The following is a 13,804-nucleotide window of genomic DNA, read 5'->3' on the forward strand; positions in this document are numbered from 1 at the left end:
CTTCGATTCGCTCATCTCTAATTTTCAACCCCTACTGGTCACAATCTGGCCCCCTAAAGTCTGAAGAACAGTAACTGGCCCTTCATTTACAAAGTTTGGAGACCTGTGGTCTACTGTAGGGTTCTAGTTAGCAATGATTCTGAGAAAAATAAAAGATGAAAACATTTGATTGGTTTAACTGGCAAAAATTCAATTTTTTTATCTTATTTTTCTTCAATACGTCTGACGAGGAACACACATCCTTTGTAGAAAATATTAATTTATAATACTGTAAAAGTTATAGCTGAAGACCTTGAAAATAATGGTCAGTTTTACAGAAAATAAATGCCTAAAAAAGTGGCAGATTGAGCAAACTGTTATTTTCTTTTGTCTAATAAATTCCTAGGCTGTGAGATCTATGCAATTTTCCTTCTGGACTTTTTTTAACAGTTTATATCATTGAGAAAGGAAGATAAAGAATACACCTTCTACTGCAAAAGACAAAATTAGACTCCATCATAGAGGGTCAGAACCAGGAACTCCAGCATGAGATCACTGAAGTCCCTGAGGGTTTAAAGAGCAGAATATAAAAGTGAACCTATCACATACCCTATAGGAAGATTTCTTTTCACCTGTAATGATGACTGCAAAAGTTTGGTTTTTACATTTTTTTTTCCCAGTTACTATGGTCAGCAGGAGAGAGAAAAAGGGACACCACCAAAAAACAGAGGTTTTTACTGTCAACTATTCTATAAAAAAAACAAAATGCTTATATAATATCACTTTATGCCACATAGTGCCAACCCATATTGGTTTTGTTTTAAAGGATGACTTAAATTTTTTTTTCCAAATTCCAGCTCCCCTATGTACCAATATAGCATTATATAGTGGAAAGGCTCACGAAGAAACCAGCAGGATACATACACACAAAGATTCCATTGGCAGGTGATGCAGGCTCACCCGAGACATGGGGTCTACAGTCAGCACTAACCAGTCTTCACCAGAGTTCCTGATAGTGGAGATGGGTTTCGCTAGTGCCAGGCTGCAGTCCCCAGGATCACCCCACCAGGAAGTGAGCAACTCATCAGATGTGGCAGGTACAGGGGCGGACTGACCATTTGGAAACTCGAGCACTGCCCTAGGGGCCGGGGTCAGTAGGGGGCCCCATGAGATGCCCCTGGTACCTTTTTCATAGGCTTTTTTTGAGTTTGGGCAAGGACACAGGGACCCCATGATCCCCTATTGTCCGGGGGCCCCATGAGTTGTCAGTCCGCCCCTGGGCAGGTAGACATGTGGAGAATAAAAAAAACTCCTTTCATTTCATTTCGTAGCATTAGTCTACTTCTTTTGCAGAGGTTCAAAAGCTTTCCATTTTTTCTATCCTGCTTTATTTCAGTGTCCAGATGGCTCTCCAAAAAGCTTCTCCATTACTTCTGCCTTACTTCTGGGAGAGACATTAGGTCATGAAACAGGGAGGAATTGACAAGCTGACCTCATTAGCACACCCCCTGCATCATCTACCCTCCTATGTCCCACCCACTTCTAGGTCCACGAATATTGAAATGCAATCAGTAATCACTGCGCTCACTAAATACACAGACATCGATTTTTATTTTTCTACCTTACAGTCAGATTGCATTGTGTATGGCCACCTTTATACACCTAAAATTAACTAGTTGCACTTTTAGTGCCATTAATTGTTAACACAGAAACAAACACATTTTTCCATGTGAAAAACAAGTGGCAAATGCAACAAAATTCATATTACAAAACGTGCAACCCACATCATGCCAAAATGTTCCATGAGCCGCATGTAGCACAGCCCATTGAAATCCATTGCCTGCCCTATGTGTGTCACAGGTAAAACAAGCCAAAAAACGCTCCCATTATGCTAGACGTGAATGGGGCCTGAAAGTGAAATTGCTGTGCTTACACAGAAGAATGAGGCTCCATTTACATCTGTGTGAGCCGTGCACTGGGGTGGGCTCCCCAGAATACAGTGAAGTCACAAACGAGGAATGCAACCCTAACACCTGCTTTTGCCACAACAGAATTTTACTCAGATGTGGCAAATAAACACAACCACAAATGCTGGAAACATACAATACATTTACATACACCCAGCCCAAAGGCTGAGACCCTTGTGCTGCACAGCACGGCGCCTTCTGATGGATGAAGGTAGAAAGTGAAGTAATTTACCTACTGGCGGGCACAAATAAGCTGCCACACCCTACCTGTTATTACCCTAAAAGAGCAGGAATCAGGAACAGCTTACAATCTTACACAAGTCTACAGTATTCCCTCTCCCATAACTGGTCCTGTAGCACGTGCCTGAGTATTCCTTCTGAGCAAAATGCCAGTCTGGCTTGAGTTTGCAGGATTTTATCAGCTCTCCAATGTGAAATGTCACTTTAAGTTGTGGAGTCCTTCCAATGATCAGTAACAACACTTGTGGCCTGACACAAACAGAGACCCTAACTAACTAACTATAGACCTGGACTCAGTCTTAAGGCACCAACACTGAAATGAGGTGCATGCACGATCTTACCGACCCGGGTCTGCTTTTCATCCGCTGGTGACTCTGAACAGAACAAATGTCTCTCCAACAGGCATGCGGTCTCGCCGTATATGTGTCAGGGCAGGGCTGTGGAACAGACAGGTAGGCCTAGTGGCAGGGTAACGCACTGACTGACGACAACCACCACCAACAGACCGAAGTCCCTCAAGGCGCGGAGTCTAAGTCCCAGGCTGCCCTTCACCAGGGCCCCTGATGGTGGGGATGGACTTGACGCAGCCAGGAACCAGGTCGCGGCCCCCGAGACACCCTGACTGCGGTAATGGCCTCCGCCAATGGCGTGTAGCTGGTAAGAATGAGAATAGCGTAGTCAGGCAGGTCAGGTCGACAACAACGGGACAAAACGGTACAGAACAGTAGACAGAGAATCACAGGTCATGGGCCGGGTTCAGCAACGGAAGGTCAGATCAAAGGAAAACACAGAGAATGGTCTAGTCACAAGCCGAGTCAGATACCAGAAGAGTCACGAGAGTATACACAGAGCTCTGGCAAGACAAAGACACAAGACACAAGTGCAAAGAGCATGTGCGGATCACAGGCTTATATGTACTCAGCCACACCCCTCTGGGTAATGGATCTCAGAGACCTGAAGGCATAAAAGACTCCCACCATGCTCTGCAGAAACCCAAGATGGACGCCAGTACATGAAGCCGCACAGTCTCTGGGAAAAGGTAGGACCTTGACAATATGTTGCTTAGTTCCTCTGATCTTATCAGCCTTCCTGGCAGCAATCTCATCAGCATTCCTGGCAGCAATCTCATCAGCTTCCTGGCAGCAATCTCATCAGCTTCACTCAGCTGCAGCTCTGGTTACTGAGGGACGCATTCACACCTGGATGTCATCAGATTCTCAGCTCACACGGCCCCTTCCTTCAGCATCGTCCAAAACATGGCTGCAGTCTCCTCTTCCTGTTCACTAAACTCCAACTCTCAGTGCAAAACCCCACCTCTTCATGAATATACAAATATATATGCAGTCTGAGCCTGTGTTAGAAAAACAGTGACATCTTGTGGCTAAACTGCAGAATGTCAGTCAAAACATTAATTTACTTCCACACAGTGTTCAAACAATGAGAGCTGTTTCCCCATCTCACATCTGTGTGTTCCCAAAAGCATGGCAAACTGCACAGAAAATTCTCACTTAGCCTTGCATTTCAGAAATGCACTGCACCAAAAATAACAGTAAGAAAAGCACCATACTCCACTCTTAAAATAAAGTTCTGGATCTTCTTTGGGACGATTATTGTGCGTACAGCAGCCCATTCAAGTGGATGAGATGCCCTATGTATGACAAGCAAAAATGCTCCAAAATCCCCCCCCCCCCCAAAAAAAAAAATTGCATGCAGGAATGTGAGTTCCTGCTAAGCAGAGATGTGATAGGGGCTCGACAGCTGAGTGTCTCCATCCACTCCCTCCTATGTACTTGTAGAAAGATGGCCATACCCTATGCTATCTGATTGTACAATCTCTGTACAATTTCCTTTAGATTTACCAGAACTATAGAATAGTTTTTCACCTATCTACCCAATCACTCTGTATCCATTCAGACAGGCCCTTGCACTACATATCGGGAAGTTGATGGTAGATCTAAAGGAGATTGTACAATCAAATGTGAACTTTATAGAACCCAGAACACAATTCTCCTGTTTTCAATACTACAGTTCTATCCACATAGGCTGTTATTTGTTCACTTAGCACACTCTGCCAAATTAATGATGTGTATAAGATTAAAGTTAAGGTAGACAAATATAAATCGATGTCTGTGTATTTAGAGAGAACAGTGATCACTGATTGATTGCTTTTCATTTAATATCCGTGCACCTGGAAGTGAGTGGGAGGTAGGAGGCCAGATGATGCAGGGGGTGTGCTAATGAGGTCAGCTGGTCAATTCCTTTTTGTGTCATGATGTAAAGTCTTTCCCGGAAGGCTGGCCATACACTATACAATTTTCTTGAGATTTTGGGTTTAGATTTACCAAAAGCCATATAATAGGTCAAACCTAACAACACTTTCAATTGTATCCAATTAGGCAGGCTCGTGCACTACAAAGTTGAAGGCAAATCTGCTTTTTGGACAGCCATCTGGACACTGAGATAAAGCTGGGTAGAAAAAATGGAAAGCTTTTGAATTTCTGCAAAAGAAGTAGATTCATGCTATATTGGTACATAGGGGAGCTGGATTTTTTTTTTTTTAAAGTGAACTTATCATTTAATTGCCCCTTAACAGTAGTTTCAATTACCTCTGCAATTGCTTTGGCCAGCCCTCGGTACAGTTGCAGGTATGCAGACAGTGTATGAGGCCCATAAATAGTAGATGCAGCCTCATACCTTTGCGCCTGGAATGAGAAAATAGAATGTATTTAGTTCTTTCATTTGTTATTAGAAGCAGAGTGAACCTGGGCATTAGGATTCTGCAGATCAACAATCAGTGATAAATTATATTCATACATTAAAGAAAATAATTTCCATGTTCACATTTGCAGGTCAAACTTCAGTCTTCAAAAATCGGTTTACTGTTTAATTTTCCATGCACATAAAATCAAGAAATCAATTTATGTTATCATGTCCTGGAGTGAAACATACTTTTAAAAAAACTACACTTCTACTTAATAAATACATGCATATAAGAGATTATGAAGTTGTGCAGCACTTATTTCTGAGTCCTGTATGGTAGATCAGACTAGTAAACATGATTGCTTCTTTATTAAATGTATATAATCTGACACAGGTTTCCATAATATATAACATTTTACACCCATTTTAAAATCCTGTTTGGGGTTTATATATGGACCCCTTACATCACAGTGAACTAATCATCAGTACTATAGGAATAGTATATTGAATGCTATTGTAAAAAAACCTGTGTCAGATTATATCATTTTATTTATTAATAACCTGCCTTTAAAATACTTTGATAAAAATGTTATACACTTTAACACACTAAGAGCTTGACTATTGTGGCTTGATGGATTTGATACAAAATGGTGCATTGAATAGCAGTGTGAAAAAACCTGTGATATACAGTAAGTGGTTTGTTTGATCTTTGATGGCATATTAATGCCTATCTTTTTCCTTTATTCAATCAGCAGTGGAAGAATTATAACATCTGTGAGATAGAAGACACTTTCATGCTGGAACATTTATTATTTTGTAGAAAAGTAGGTATCGTTGTTACCCTGGAGATATTGCTTTCCCTCATCCACATTTTATATCAGTTATATTTAGGGATGAGAGAACCAGGCAAAGTTCGAACCCAAACACAGCTCCAAAATCCAATTAAATCTTGTTATTTTTTTAAATCCAATCTGCAAACGTTTGTTAAAAAGGCATTTATAGCTGGGCAATGCCACTGGGGGATACAGATGCAAAAAAAAAAAAACACACAACTGTTCTTAATCCTACAGTTGAAGTAGGATGTACTGCTTTTTAAAAGACTTTGTTTGTACCAACAGGGGCTGGGGATCTGTCATTTAGTAGCAGTACTGCTGCCAAATGACCAAATGACAGATCCAAGACATCTTGTGGTTGTCAAAAAACCAAGGGATCTGTTACTGAAAATTCTGATAAGTCTCTCCCCCAAAAGACCCCACATCTCTTTTGGGGGACAGGATATGAGGGCAGAGTTCCTTGCAAGGGGGGAGGCTTGGCCACAGTATCATGCAAGGTACCTTCCCAAAGTTGAGGGTATGTGTCCTGGTATAGTTTAGCTCACTCAGGCTGCATGCCTAGATAAATGTCTGGTGTAAAATGAAAGAGGAACCCTACACCATTTATTTTTTTAATTTTTTTTTTGTGTGTTTTTTGTTTTTCTTTTAAAGAACAGTACCCATTTTTGTAAGCAATGTGGATTGTCCCTGTAAAAAACAAAAATGTTTAGGGTTAAGTAAAAGTTCATAATAGACCCTTATCAAGTCATTCACACTCATTGCAAAGAAAATGGGGGGTAGCGAGGATGCGCCTACCTCCCTGTCTCTCAGCGAGCCTGAGCCAGCCGCTCCCTTCACAGCCCACTGCTCCAGTGAGTGTGGGGGAGGGTGGCAGAGCAGACAGTGGTGATGGACAGTCACCACTCTCTGCTAAGAGCGGCAGTGAGAACTCAGCGATCAGTGGTAATGTGATCGCTGAGTTCTCACACTTAGAGCTGGTGGGGGACAGACCTAGGTAAGTATAATTGGGGAGAAAAAAGCCCATACATCTCTTTTAAGGACAGTTTACTTACTGGAATGGTACCAGCAGATTGGATAAAAGCTATTTTGGTTCAAATATTCCAAAAAGGGCCGAGGTATATACCTGTAAACTAAAGACCAGCCAGCCTAACATCAATAGTAAGTAAACTATTGGAGGGAATAATAAGGGACCAAATCAAGAATTTAATAGTAACCAGCATGGTTAAATAAAAGATCATTCTTACCAGACCAACATGTTAACATTTTATGAGGAGGTGACCTGTAATCTGGATAAATGAAGAGCTGTGCATGTGGTGTATCTGGATTTCGCCAAAGCATTTGGTACAGTACCCCATAAATGCTTAATTTACAAACTGAAGTCTGTTGGATAAAACAATAGTGTAAGTGCCTGGATAGAAAACTAGTTACAGGAACGCATCCAGAGGGTTGTGATAAATAGTGTATTTTCTGGATGGTCTGGGGTTCTAACCAGGGTACCCCAAGGCAGGGGCGTCCCTAGGCAGGTGCGGGGGGTGCGCGACACACCGGGTGACACCTACCGCATGGGGTGACACCGACCCACTCCATGAAAAGGTAAGTTGTAAAGCAAGCTGACGATCCCCACACAATGGATCGGATCTGCGGATTGAGCATAATGGATCAGAGTCCTATCCATTATGCTCAATCCTCAGATCCGATCCATTCTGCGGGGATCGCCGGAGGGGGTGTCACCAAGTGTTATCGCACAGGTTACACCAACCCAGTGTTTCTCAACTCCAATCCTCATGGACCCCCAACAGGTCATGTTTTCAGGATTTCCATTATTTTGCACAGGTGATTTGATCAGTTTCACTGCCTTAGTAATTACCACAGCTGTTTCATCTGAGGGAAATCCTGAAAACATGACCTGTTGGGGGTCCATGAGGACTGGAGTTGAGAAACACTGCACCAACCCTAGGGACGCCCTTGCCCCAAGGCTCTGTCCTGGGGCTAATTCTGTTTAATTTGCTCATAAATGAAATTGAGGTTGGTGTAAATAGTTCAAACTCAGTTTTTGCTGATGATACAAAGCTAAACAGGGTAATAACTTCACAACAGGATGTAGCAACTTTACAAGAAGACCTCAATAAAATAAAGAGGTAGGCAACTACAACATACATGGCAAATGAGGTTTAATATTTAAAAATGTAAAGTCATACATCTGGGGGCTAAAAATATGAATACATGAACGCATAGGGGAGGGGCTTGCTGATCTCATGATGCTTGTAATCCTTTGATGGTGTCTGGTAATTAAACATTAGAGAAAACTATATCAATGTGATCTCTGTTTGCATATTGTGTAGAACAGTGTGGTGCGCTAAAGCACTAATTACATGTGAGTGCAATACTGGGAGTTTTGTTTTTATGGTAAATAAAGCTTCTATGTGGCTAAAACGCTATGTATGGCGATTTCTCTTTCTACATGTATGGATGAGGAGGAATGATGTGTGGAATGCAGGAAGTATTAAGAAGCAGTGCATAATCATTTGAGAAGTGGAATCATCTCATAGGTTGAGGAATCATTACATTAGTCCTGTGAGAGAGGCCGCAAGCATTATATGACCTGTCTTAGCGGTTTGGTCATATACCCGATAGGTGAGAGCACATCCACTGGTGGGTTTCATTTACAACAGCAATTTTGGCACATAAGAGGTGATGATAAGGAATGAAGAAGTAAAAGGAGGTTTATAACACAATTGTGAAGCACAGAAGATATATGTTAGGACTTTGTGTTGGACTGCACAATTATGGAACTTTTTGGATGGTTTATATGATTTTTGGAAGTACATATTTAACTTGATGGTTTTATATTAAGAGAAGCGCGGCACTGGTGGATATTGATTTCATAACATTTCAACACATCAGATATGAGGATGTGAATAGTGTGGGATTCCATATACAGATAATGGTTATTATTATCATTATTTTTTAATTATTTTTTTATATTTCTTTTAATGTAATAGTAGCTCACAAGTGTTTGGTAATTTTTAAAGGATGTGGAACTCCCTTCCATATATGGTAGGTTCAGTGTTGATAATTTCAAAAAACATTTAGATGAGCATGTTAGCAAAAGTAATATTCAGGGATATGGGAAAATGATAGTGACACAAGCATGCACACACACACACACTCACAGGTTGAACTGAAGGACAGTTGTCTTTATTCAACCAACTTATTCTTACCAACCATGTAACTATGAAATAACCCTCCATGTAAATCTAAGGTCAATCACATCATCCAGCAAAATAGACATCAATCATGATCAGCGGCGCTCCACGATTTTAAACTGACGCCACAATGATGTTGACTTTGGGCTACTCCTGTCTCGACTGACCGAAACCTGATGCTGCTGAAATGTAAACAGCAGTGTCGGGGATCCTGGGTGATGTCATTGACCAAATATGGTTTGGGGGGGGGGTTGGGGGCTCCCTTTTTCAAATGTAAACTTGCTCTTAAGATAAGTCCTCTTTAAAGTTAAAATTAAATATCCTTAAAGTCTTCAGATATAATTTTCCTTTTGACATTTTTAATACTGTGACGAAAAGCAGAAGAATCTTGAGAATAGTATTTAGAATACTGTATACTAACTGTGATGATCTAATGCTTCAACATATCACAGTAGTAAATTAGATTCCTGCACTTCATACCATTGCTGCTTATACAGTATTAATCATAAAAGGTCACATAAAGTACAGCATTTATGTTTAATTTCAAAGTTAAATGCCATTCTGTCTCCAGATGTCCTCCTCTGCTTACCTGATACTCCTCAAAGGTTGCAACGTAATGTGTATATACATTACTAAGTCCCGAAATAACCACATCAGTGTTCATAGAATTAGATAGATCCAGTTCCTATGAAAGCAAGACAGGCTTAAAGTGAGCATAATTAATTAGAACAAGTAACCTCAAGAGGTTCTGGACACTGCTAAAGGCACATGGGACAGTTATGTTAGACTGCATATCTCTATGTACATGAGATGCTAACATGCAAAAATTAGTGAGAACCTTTGGACACGTTCCTCAAAATAACATGTATGTATTTACTAACTGTCATTTTTAGGACTGCTTTTTTGTAACAAAATTTGTAAGCACAAATATAGTAGAGAGATTGTAGATTTACCCTTTACTGGATAACTTAGCCGCTTCCCGCCCTATAACAGAAATACTGCTACAGCGCAGCACGCGTGCGCAAAGTCACGTATATATACGTGATTTTGCATTTTTGGGCAGGGTGGGGTGTGCGCACACTACCCACACTGCTATTCGTTTGTCAGTCACCGGGTCCTCATCGGTGATTCCCTGCCGGCCCTACCCACGCCGCCGTTCATGGTCGCAGCATGCAATCACCAGGTCCCGGCCGGTAATTACTCACCGGCGCCCAGTGATTTCCGAAGATCTTTCGACGGGGAGGAGAACTGTTTTGTTTACTAACATTTCTCCTCCCTGTCAGTTTGGGCACACTGCTTTGGATAGCTGTGCACAGCACAGCCATCCAAAACAGTGTGCTTACAGTGAAGCACACAGACACCGCCCCATAGTAAAGCACTTCCTACACACAGTTAACCCTTTATTGGTATTGGTGTCACTGGAGATGTCAGTGACACCAAGTCAGTTCCCCCCAGTGTCAGAATGTCCGCCGCAGTCCAGCTATAAGTTTCTGATCACCGCCATTACTAGTAAAAATTGGAAAAAAAATATCTCAGTATATATACCGCCATTTGTAAACACTATAACTTTCATGTAAACCAATTCATTTACATGTATTGGGATTTTTTTCAGCAAAGACATGTCGCAGAATACATTTTGGCGTAAATTAGATTTACATTTTTCTCCGATTCACTCACTTTGCATTTTGTAAATTGATAAAAATAAACTATTAAAATATATATTTTTGAAAGCGTTCTTACGTTACAGAATTTTCGCATACCTAGTAGTGCTTCACTCTGACCCTAGAGCTCTGGTGATGGAGTGAAACACGTTGCGGGCATTGCCTGGTTGGAGCCCAGGCTGAGACTGTCATACACTTCCTTACAGGGTTTTGCTGTGATGTGCGACTTTTAGGACTTCCTTTCCCTACTAGATGATTTGAGCTGGGGCAAGTTCTGTGCTTGTGAACACTTCTAGCGGTTTGTCATGAAAGAAGTCCTAGTGGAGCCTTGAGCGTCACCTGTCATTTTTGTTGTGGGTCACACCTGCTTAAAATATGTATATATATATATATGTATATATATGTATTTTTTATTATTATTATATATAACTTTAGCTTGTAGATTTGACAATAAAACCTGGAAGCTGATTGGTTTCTTTGCAGAGCTGCACTCTGAGGTTTTAGTAAATAACTCCCAATGTATTCTGTTCTCTTTGTATTGCTTCCTTTGCGAGGAATTGTTTGGTATTGTCCCTGCTAGTTACTCTGCTTTCCTATTAAAAACTGACCACAGTAGGCAGGAAAGTACAGTGTGGTCAGTTTTCTAGCAGTGCTGAGAACTCTGCCTGCTCTCCTCCAGTGATCAGTCTCCACCCCTCTTGCAGCCATTCATCGGGAAGACCAGTGTGCTTCTGATTCTCCTCCCCTAGCTCTCTAAGTTCCTTATATAGCTCAGAATAGAGTGTGTGAGGAGTAAAGGTATTTATCATTTTTTTTATGTTTCCCAAAATGTTTTGCCTTTCCTTTCTGTTTTAAACTGAATAGGTTGTTTTACAATGTGAGGGTTCACATTTACTTTAATTGTCATTGTCTACACATGCTTTTCACAAGTTGTTAAAACAATTTAGCTGTGAACATTGTAAATGTAACCTACACACCTGTTTCACAGCTTCTCTTAGTCTTCTTCCAGACATGGTTCTATAAAGAAAAAGGTAAAGGGCAAAATGACTCATCAGGTAAATGGAAATCATTTATTTCCTAGTATTTCGGATCAGACTTTATTTAAACTTACGTAAACTCTCCAGGAACAGGAACTATAGCCAAAGATCCAATAGTAATTATCTGAACATCAATTATAGTTGGGTGCCATGGTACAGGACTGATTGCCTAGAAGAAGCAAACATATTTAGAAATTACTGACAAGTTTTAGAATTGAGAAATACATAAGTCCTATAAGAGAAGAAGATAAAGGCTTATAAGATAGTCATTTTGTGTGAATAATAACAGAATGCCGCCATGAATATGAATAACCGAAGAGCAACATGCAAAGTGTAATAAGCCGTAGCAACCATTCAGAATCTATTTTTCTATTATAGCTACTTTAAGCCAGATTAAAGTTTAAATGTGGTTTTCACAGTTGCACGTCATTGCTCTTTCTTGAGGAATAAACTGAAATGTATTGTCTAAAATAAAAGGTTCTGTGCTGTGCATAGCAAGCAACTAAGCTATTTCCATTTGTCTATTTTCCTTAAAACTCAAAATAGAAAATGTAATATATTGCCTCTTAGCAAACCTTAAATGTGGTGGCTGCATTAGTTTCCTTTTATAGTTTTTGTTTTCCTTTATTTTTTCCACCTGCCGATCTGGCCAGTACTGTAAATGTATTATTTTTCAACTTCCCTTAAGAGACAAAGCTGTTCAGCAAAAGCTATTGACAGAGGTGCCTACAATAGTCAGCTTTTATTTATTTATGGAAAAAATGTTCCTATAACTGCCTAAAAAGTGTTAGCTGCAGCTCGGCTGTAATTTGTTAGTTAACCACTACAGCTCCAGGTTTTACCCCCTGTATGACCAGTCTATTTGTTGCTATTTAGTACTGCACTACTTTAACTGGTAATTGCGTAGTCATGCAACACTGTATCCAAATGAAATGTATACATTTTTTCACAGAAACAGAGCTTTCTTTTGGTGACATTTGATCATCACTGGTTATGTTTTCATTTTATAAAGAAAAAAGACTGAAAATTAGAAAAAAAAAATTTTACTTTCTGCTATAAAACATAAAAAAATGGTTTGTGTAAAAGATATAGAGACTGCAAACTATTGTATATATACTGGAATTTATTTTTTTTTATACTACTAACGGAGACGATCAGCAACTTATAGTGGGAGTGTGTGTATTGGGCCATCGGACACTAACTAAAACTGGGTGGAAACTAACTGACAATGACATCACAGTGACACTAATACACTGATCAGGGATAATACTATACACTGTCACTTCACTAATAACCCAGGCTGGGAAGGGGTTAACATCTCAGGGTAAACAAGGGGTTAAGTGTGTGCCTAACAAGTGTGTGTATTATGCAGGGCCGGATCTAGCCTTTCTGATATGGGGGGTGCAGTGAAAACTGTCAGGGGGGCAGAGGATGAGTGGATGACAGTTCAGTGTATAAGAGGTCAGCAGGGCAGAGGATAGGGTCAGCAGTTTGTAGGGTAGTGTACAGAGGCCATTAGTTTGTAAGTCAGTGTACAGTGGTTTATCTAGTCAGTATGCAGTGGTTAGCATGGCAGAGGACAGGGGTCAACAGGACAGAGGACAGGGTTTAGCAGGGCAGGGTACAGGGGTCAGCATGGCAGAACACTGGTCAGCAGAGTTGAGGACAGGGTCACTGCTGGCAGGGCACTTAAGAGCTGTGTAGCTGGCTATTGCAGCTGTCAAACCAATCAGGGAGTTTCACTAGTCAGAACGGCAGCTGCAGCCAGCTACACATTGTGTTAGGGAATCTGATCTCAGCTACATGTTATGTGGGGAGGAGAAGATCTGTTAAGTGTCTTTTGTGCAAGCGGGCAGTGCCAAGACAAGATCATTTAGTGCCCCCACCTTCCACCCCTCCCTCCAAAAAAAAACAGTACTAAGCAACACGTTCACCCCCTGAGCAAGCTAAAATTCTACCCAGCCAAAAATGCAAAAATTCCCCATCCTCACAGTCCAAGTCCTCCTCCCAGCAAAAATCTTTGCACCCCAATCCCACCTTCCAACTCAAATCCCCCCCAATTTCCCACAAATCTTCCATGGCCAAAAAATCAAACTCTCTCCTCAAATTCCTCCTCTTAGTACAAATTCTCTCCCCAATCCCAACCTGTAAAAATCACCAATCCTATTGTAAATCCTCTCC

At 40.8% G+C, this 13,804-nt stretch overlaps 1 protein-coding gene across 1 annotated transcript in view; it reads right to left on the reverse strand.

Annotated features, from left to right (window-relative positions):
• ASAH2 (N-acylsphingosine amidohydrolase 2) overlaps positions 1 to 13,804 on the reverse strand; it is a 100,665-nt gene that overhangs the window by 31,539 nt on the left and 55,322 nt on the right. The window contains exons 14-17 of the mRNA XM_089683092.1: positions 11,698 to 11,792; positions 11,564 to 11,603; positions 9,515 to 9,610; positions 4,793 to 4,888 (exon numbers count right to left, since the gene is read on the reverse strand). Of these exons, the coding sequence (XP_089539218.1) occupies positions 4,793 to 4,888; positions 9,515 to 9,610; positions 11,564 to 11,603; positions 11,698 to 11,792 (327 nt within the window). The remainder of the gene's footprint in view (positions 1 to 4,792; positions 4,889 to 9,514; positions 9,611 to 11,563; positions 11,604 to 11,697; positions 11,793 to 13,804) is intronic.

The sequence above is a fragment of the Staurois parvus genome, unplaced genomic scaffold (genome assembly GCF_062004578.1).
Source record: "Staurois parvus isolate SC_StPar_1 unplaced genomic scaffold, SC_StPar_1.0 ptg000303l, whole genome shotgun sequence".
Classification (NCBI taxonomy): Eukaryota; Metazoa; Chordata; class Amphibia; order Anura; family Ranidae; genus Staurois; species Staurois parvus.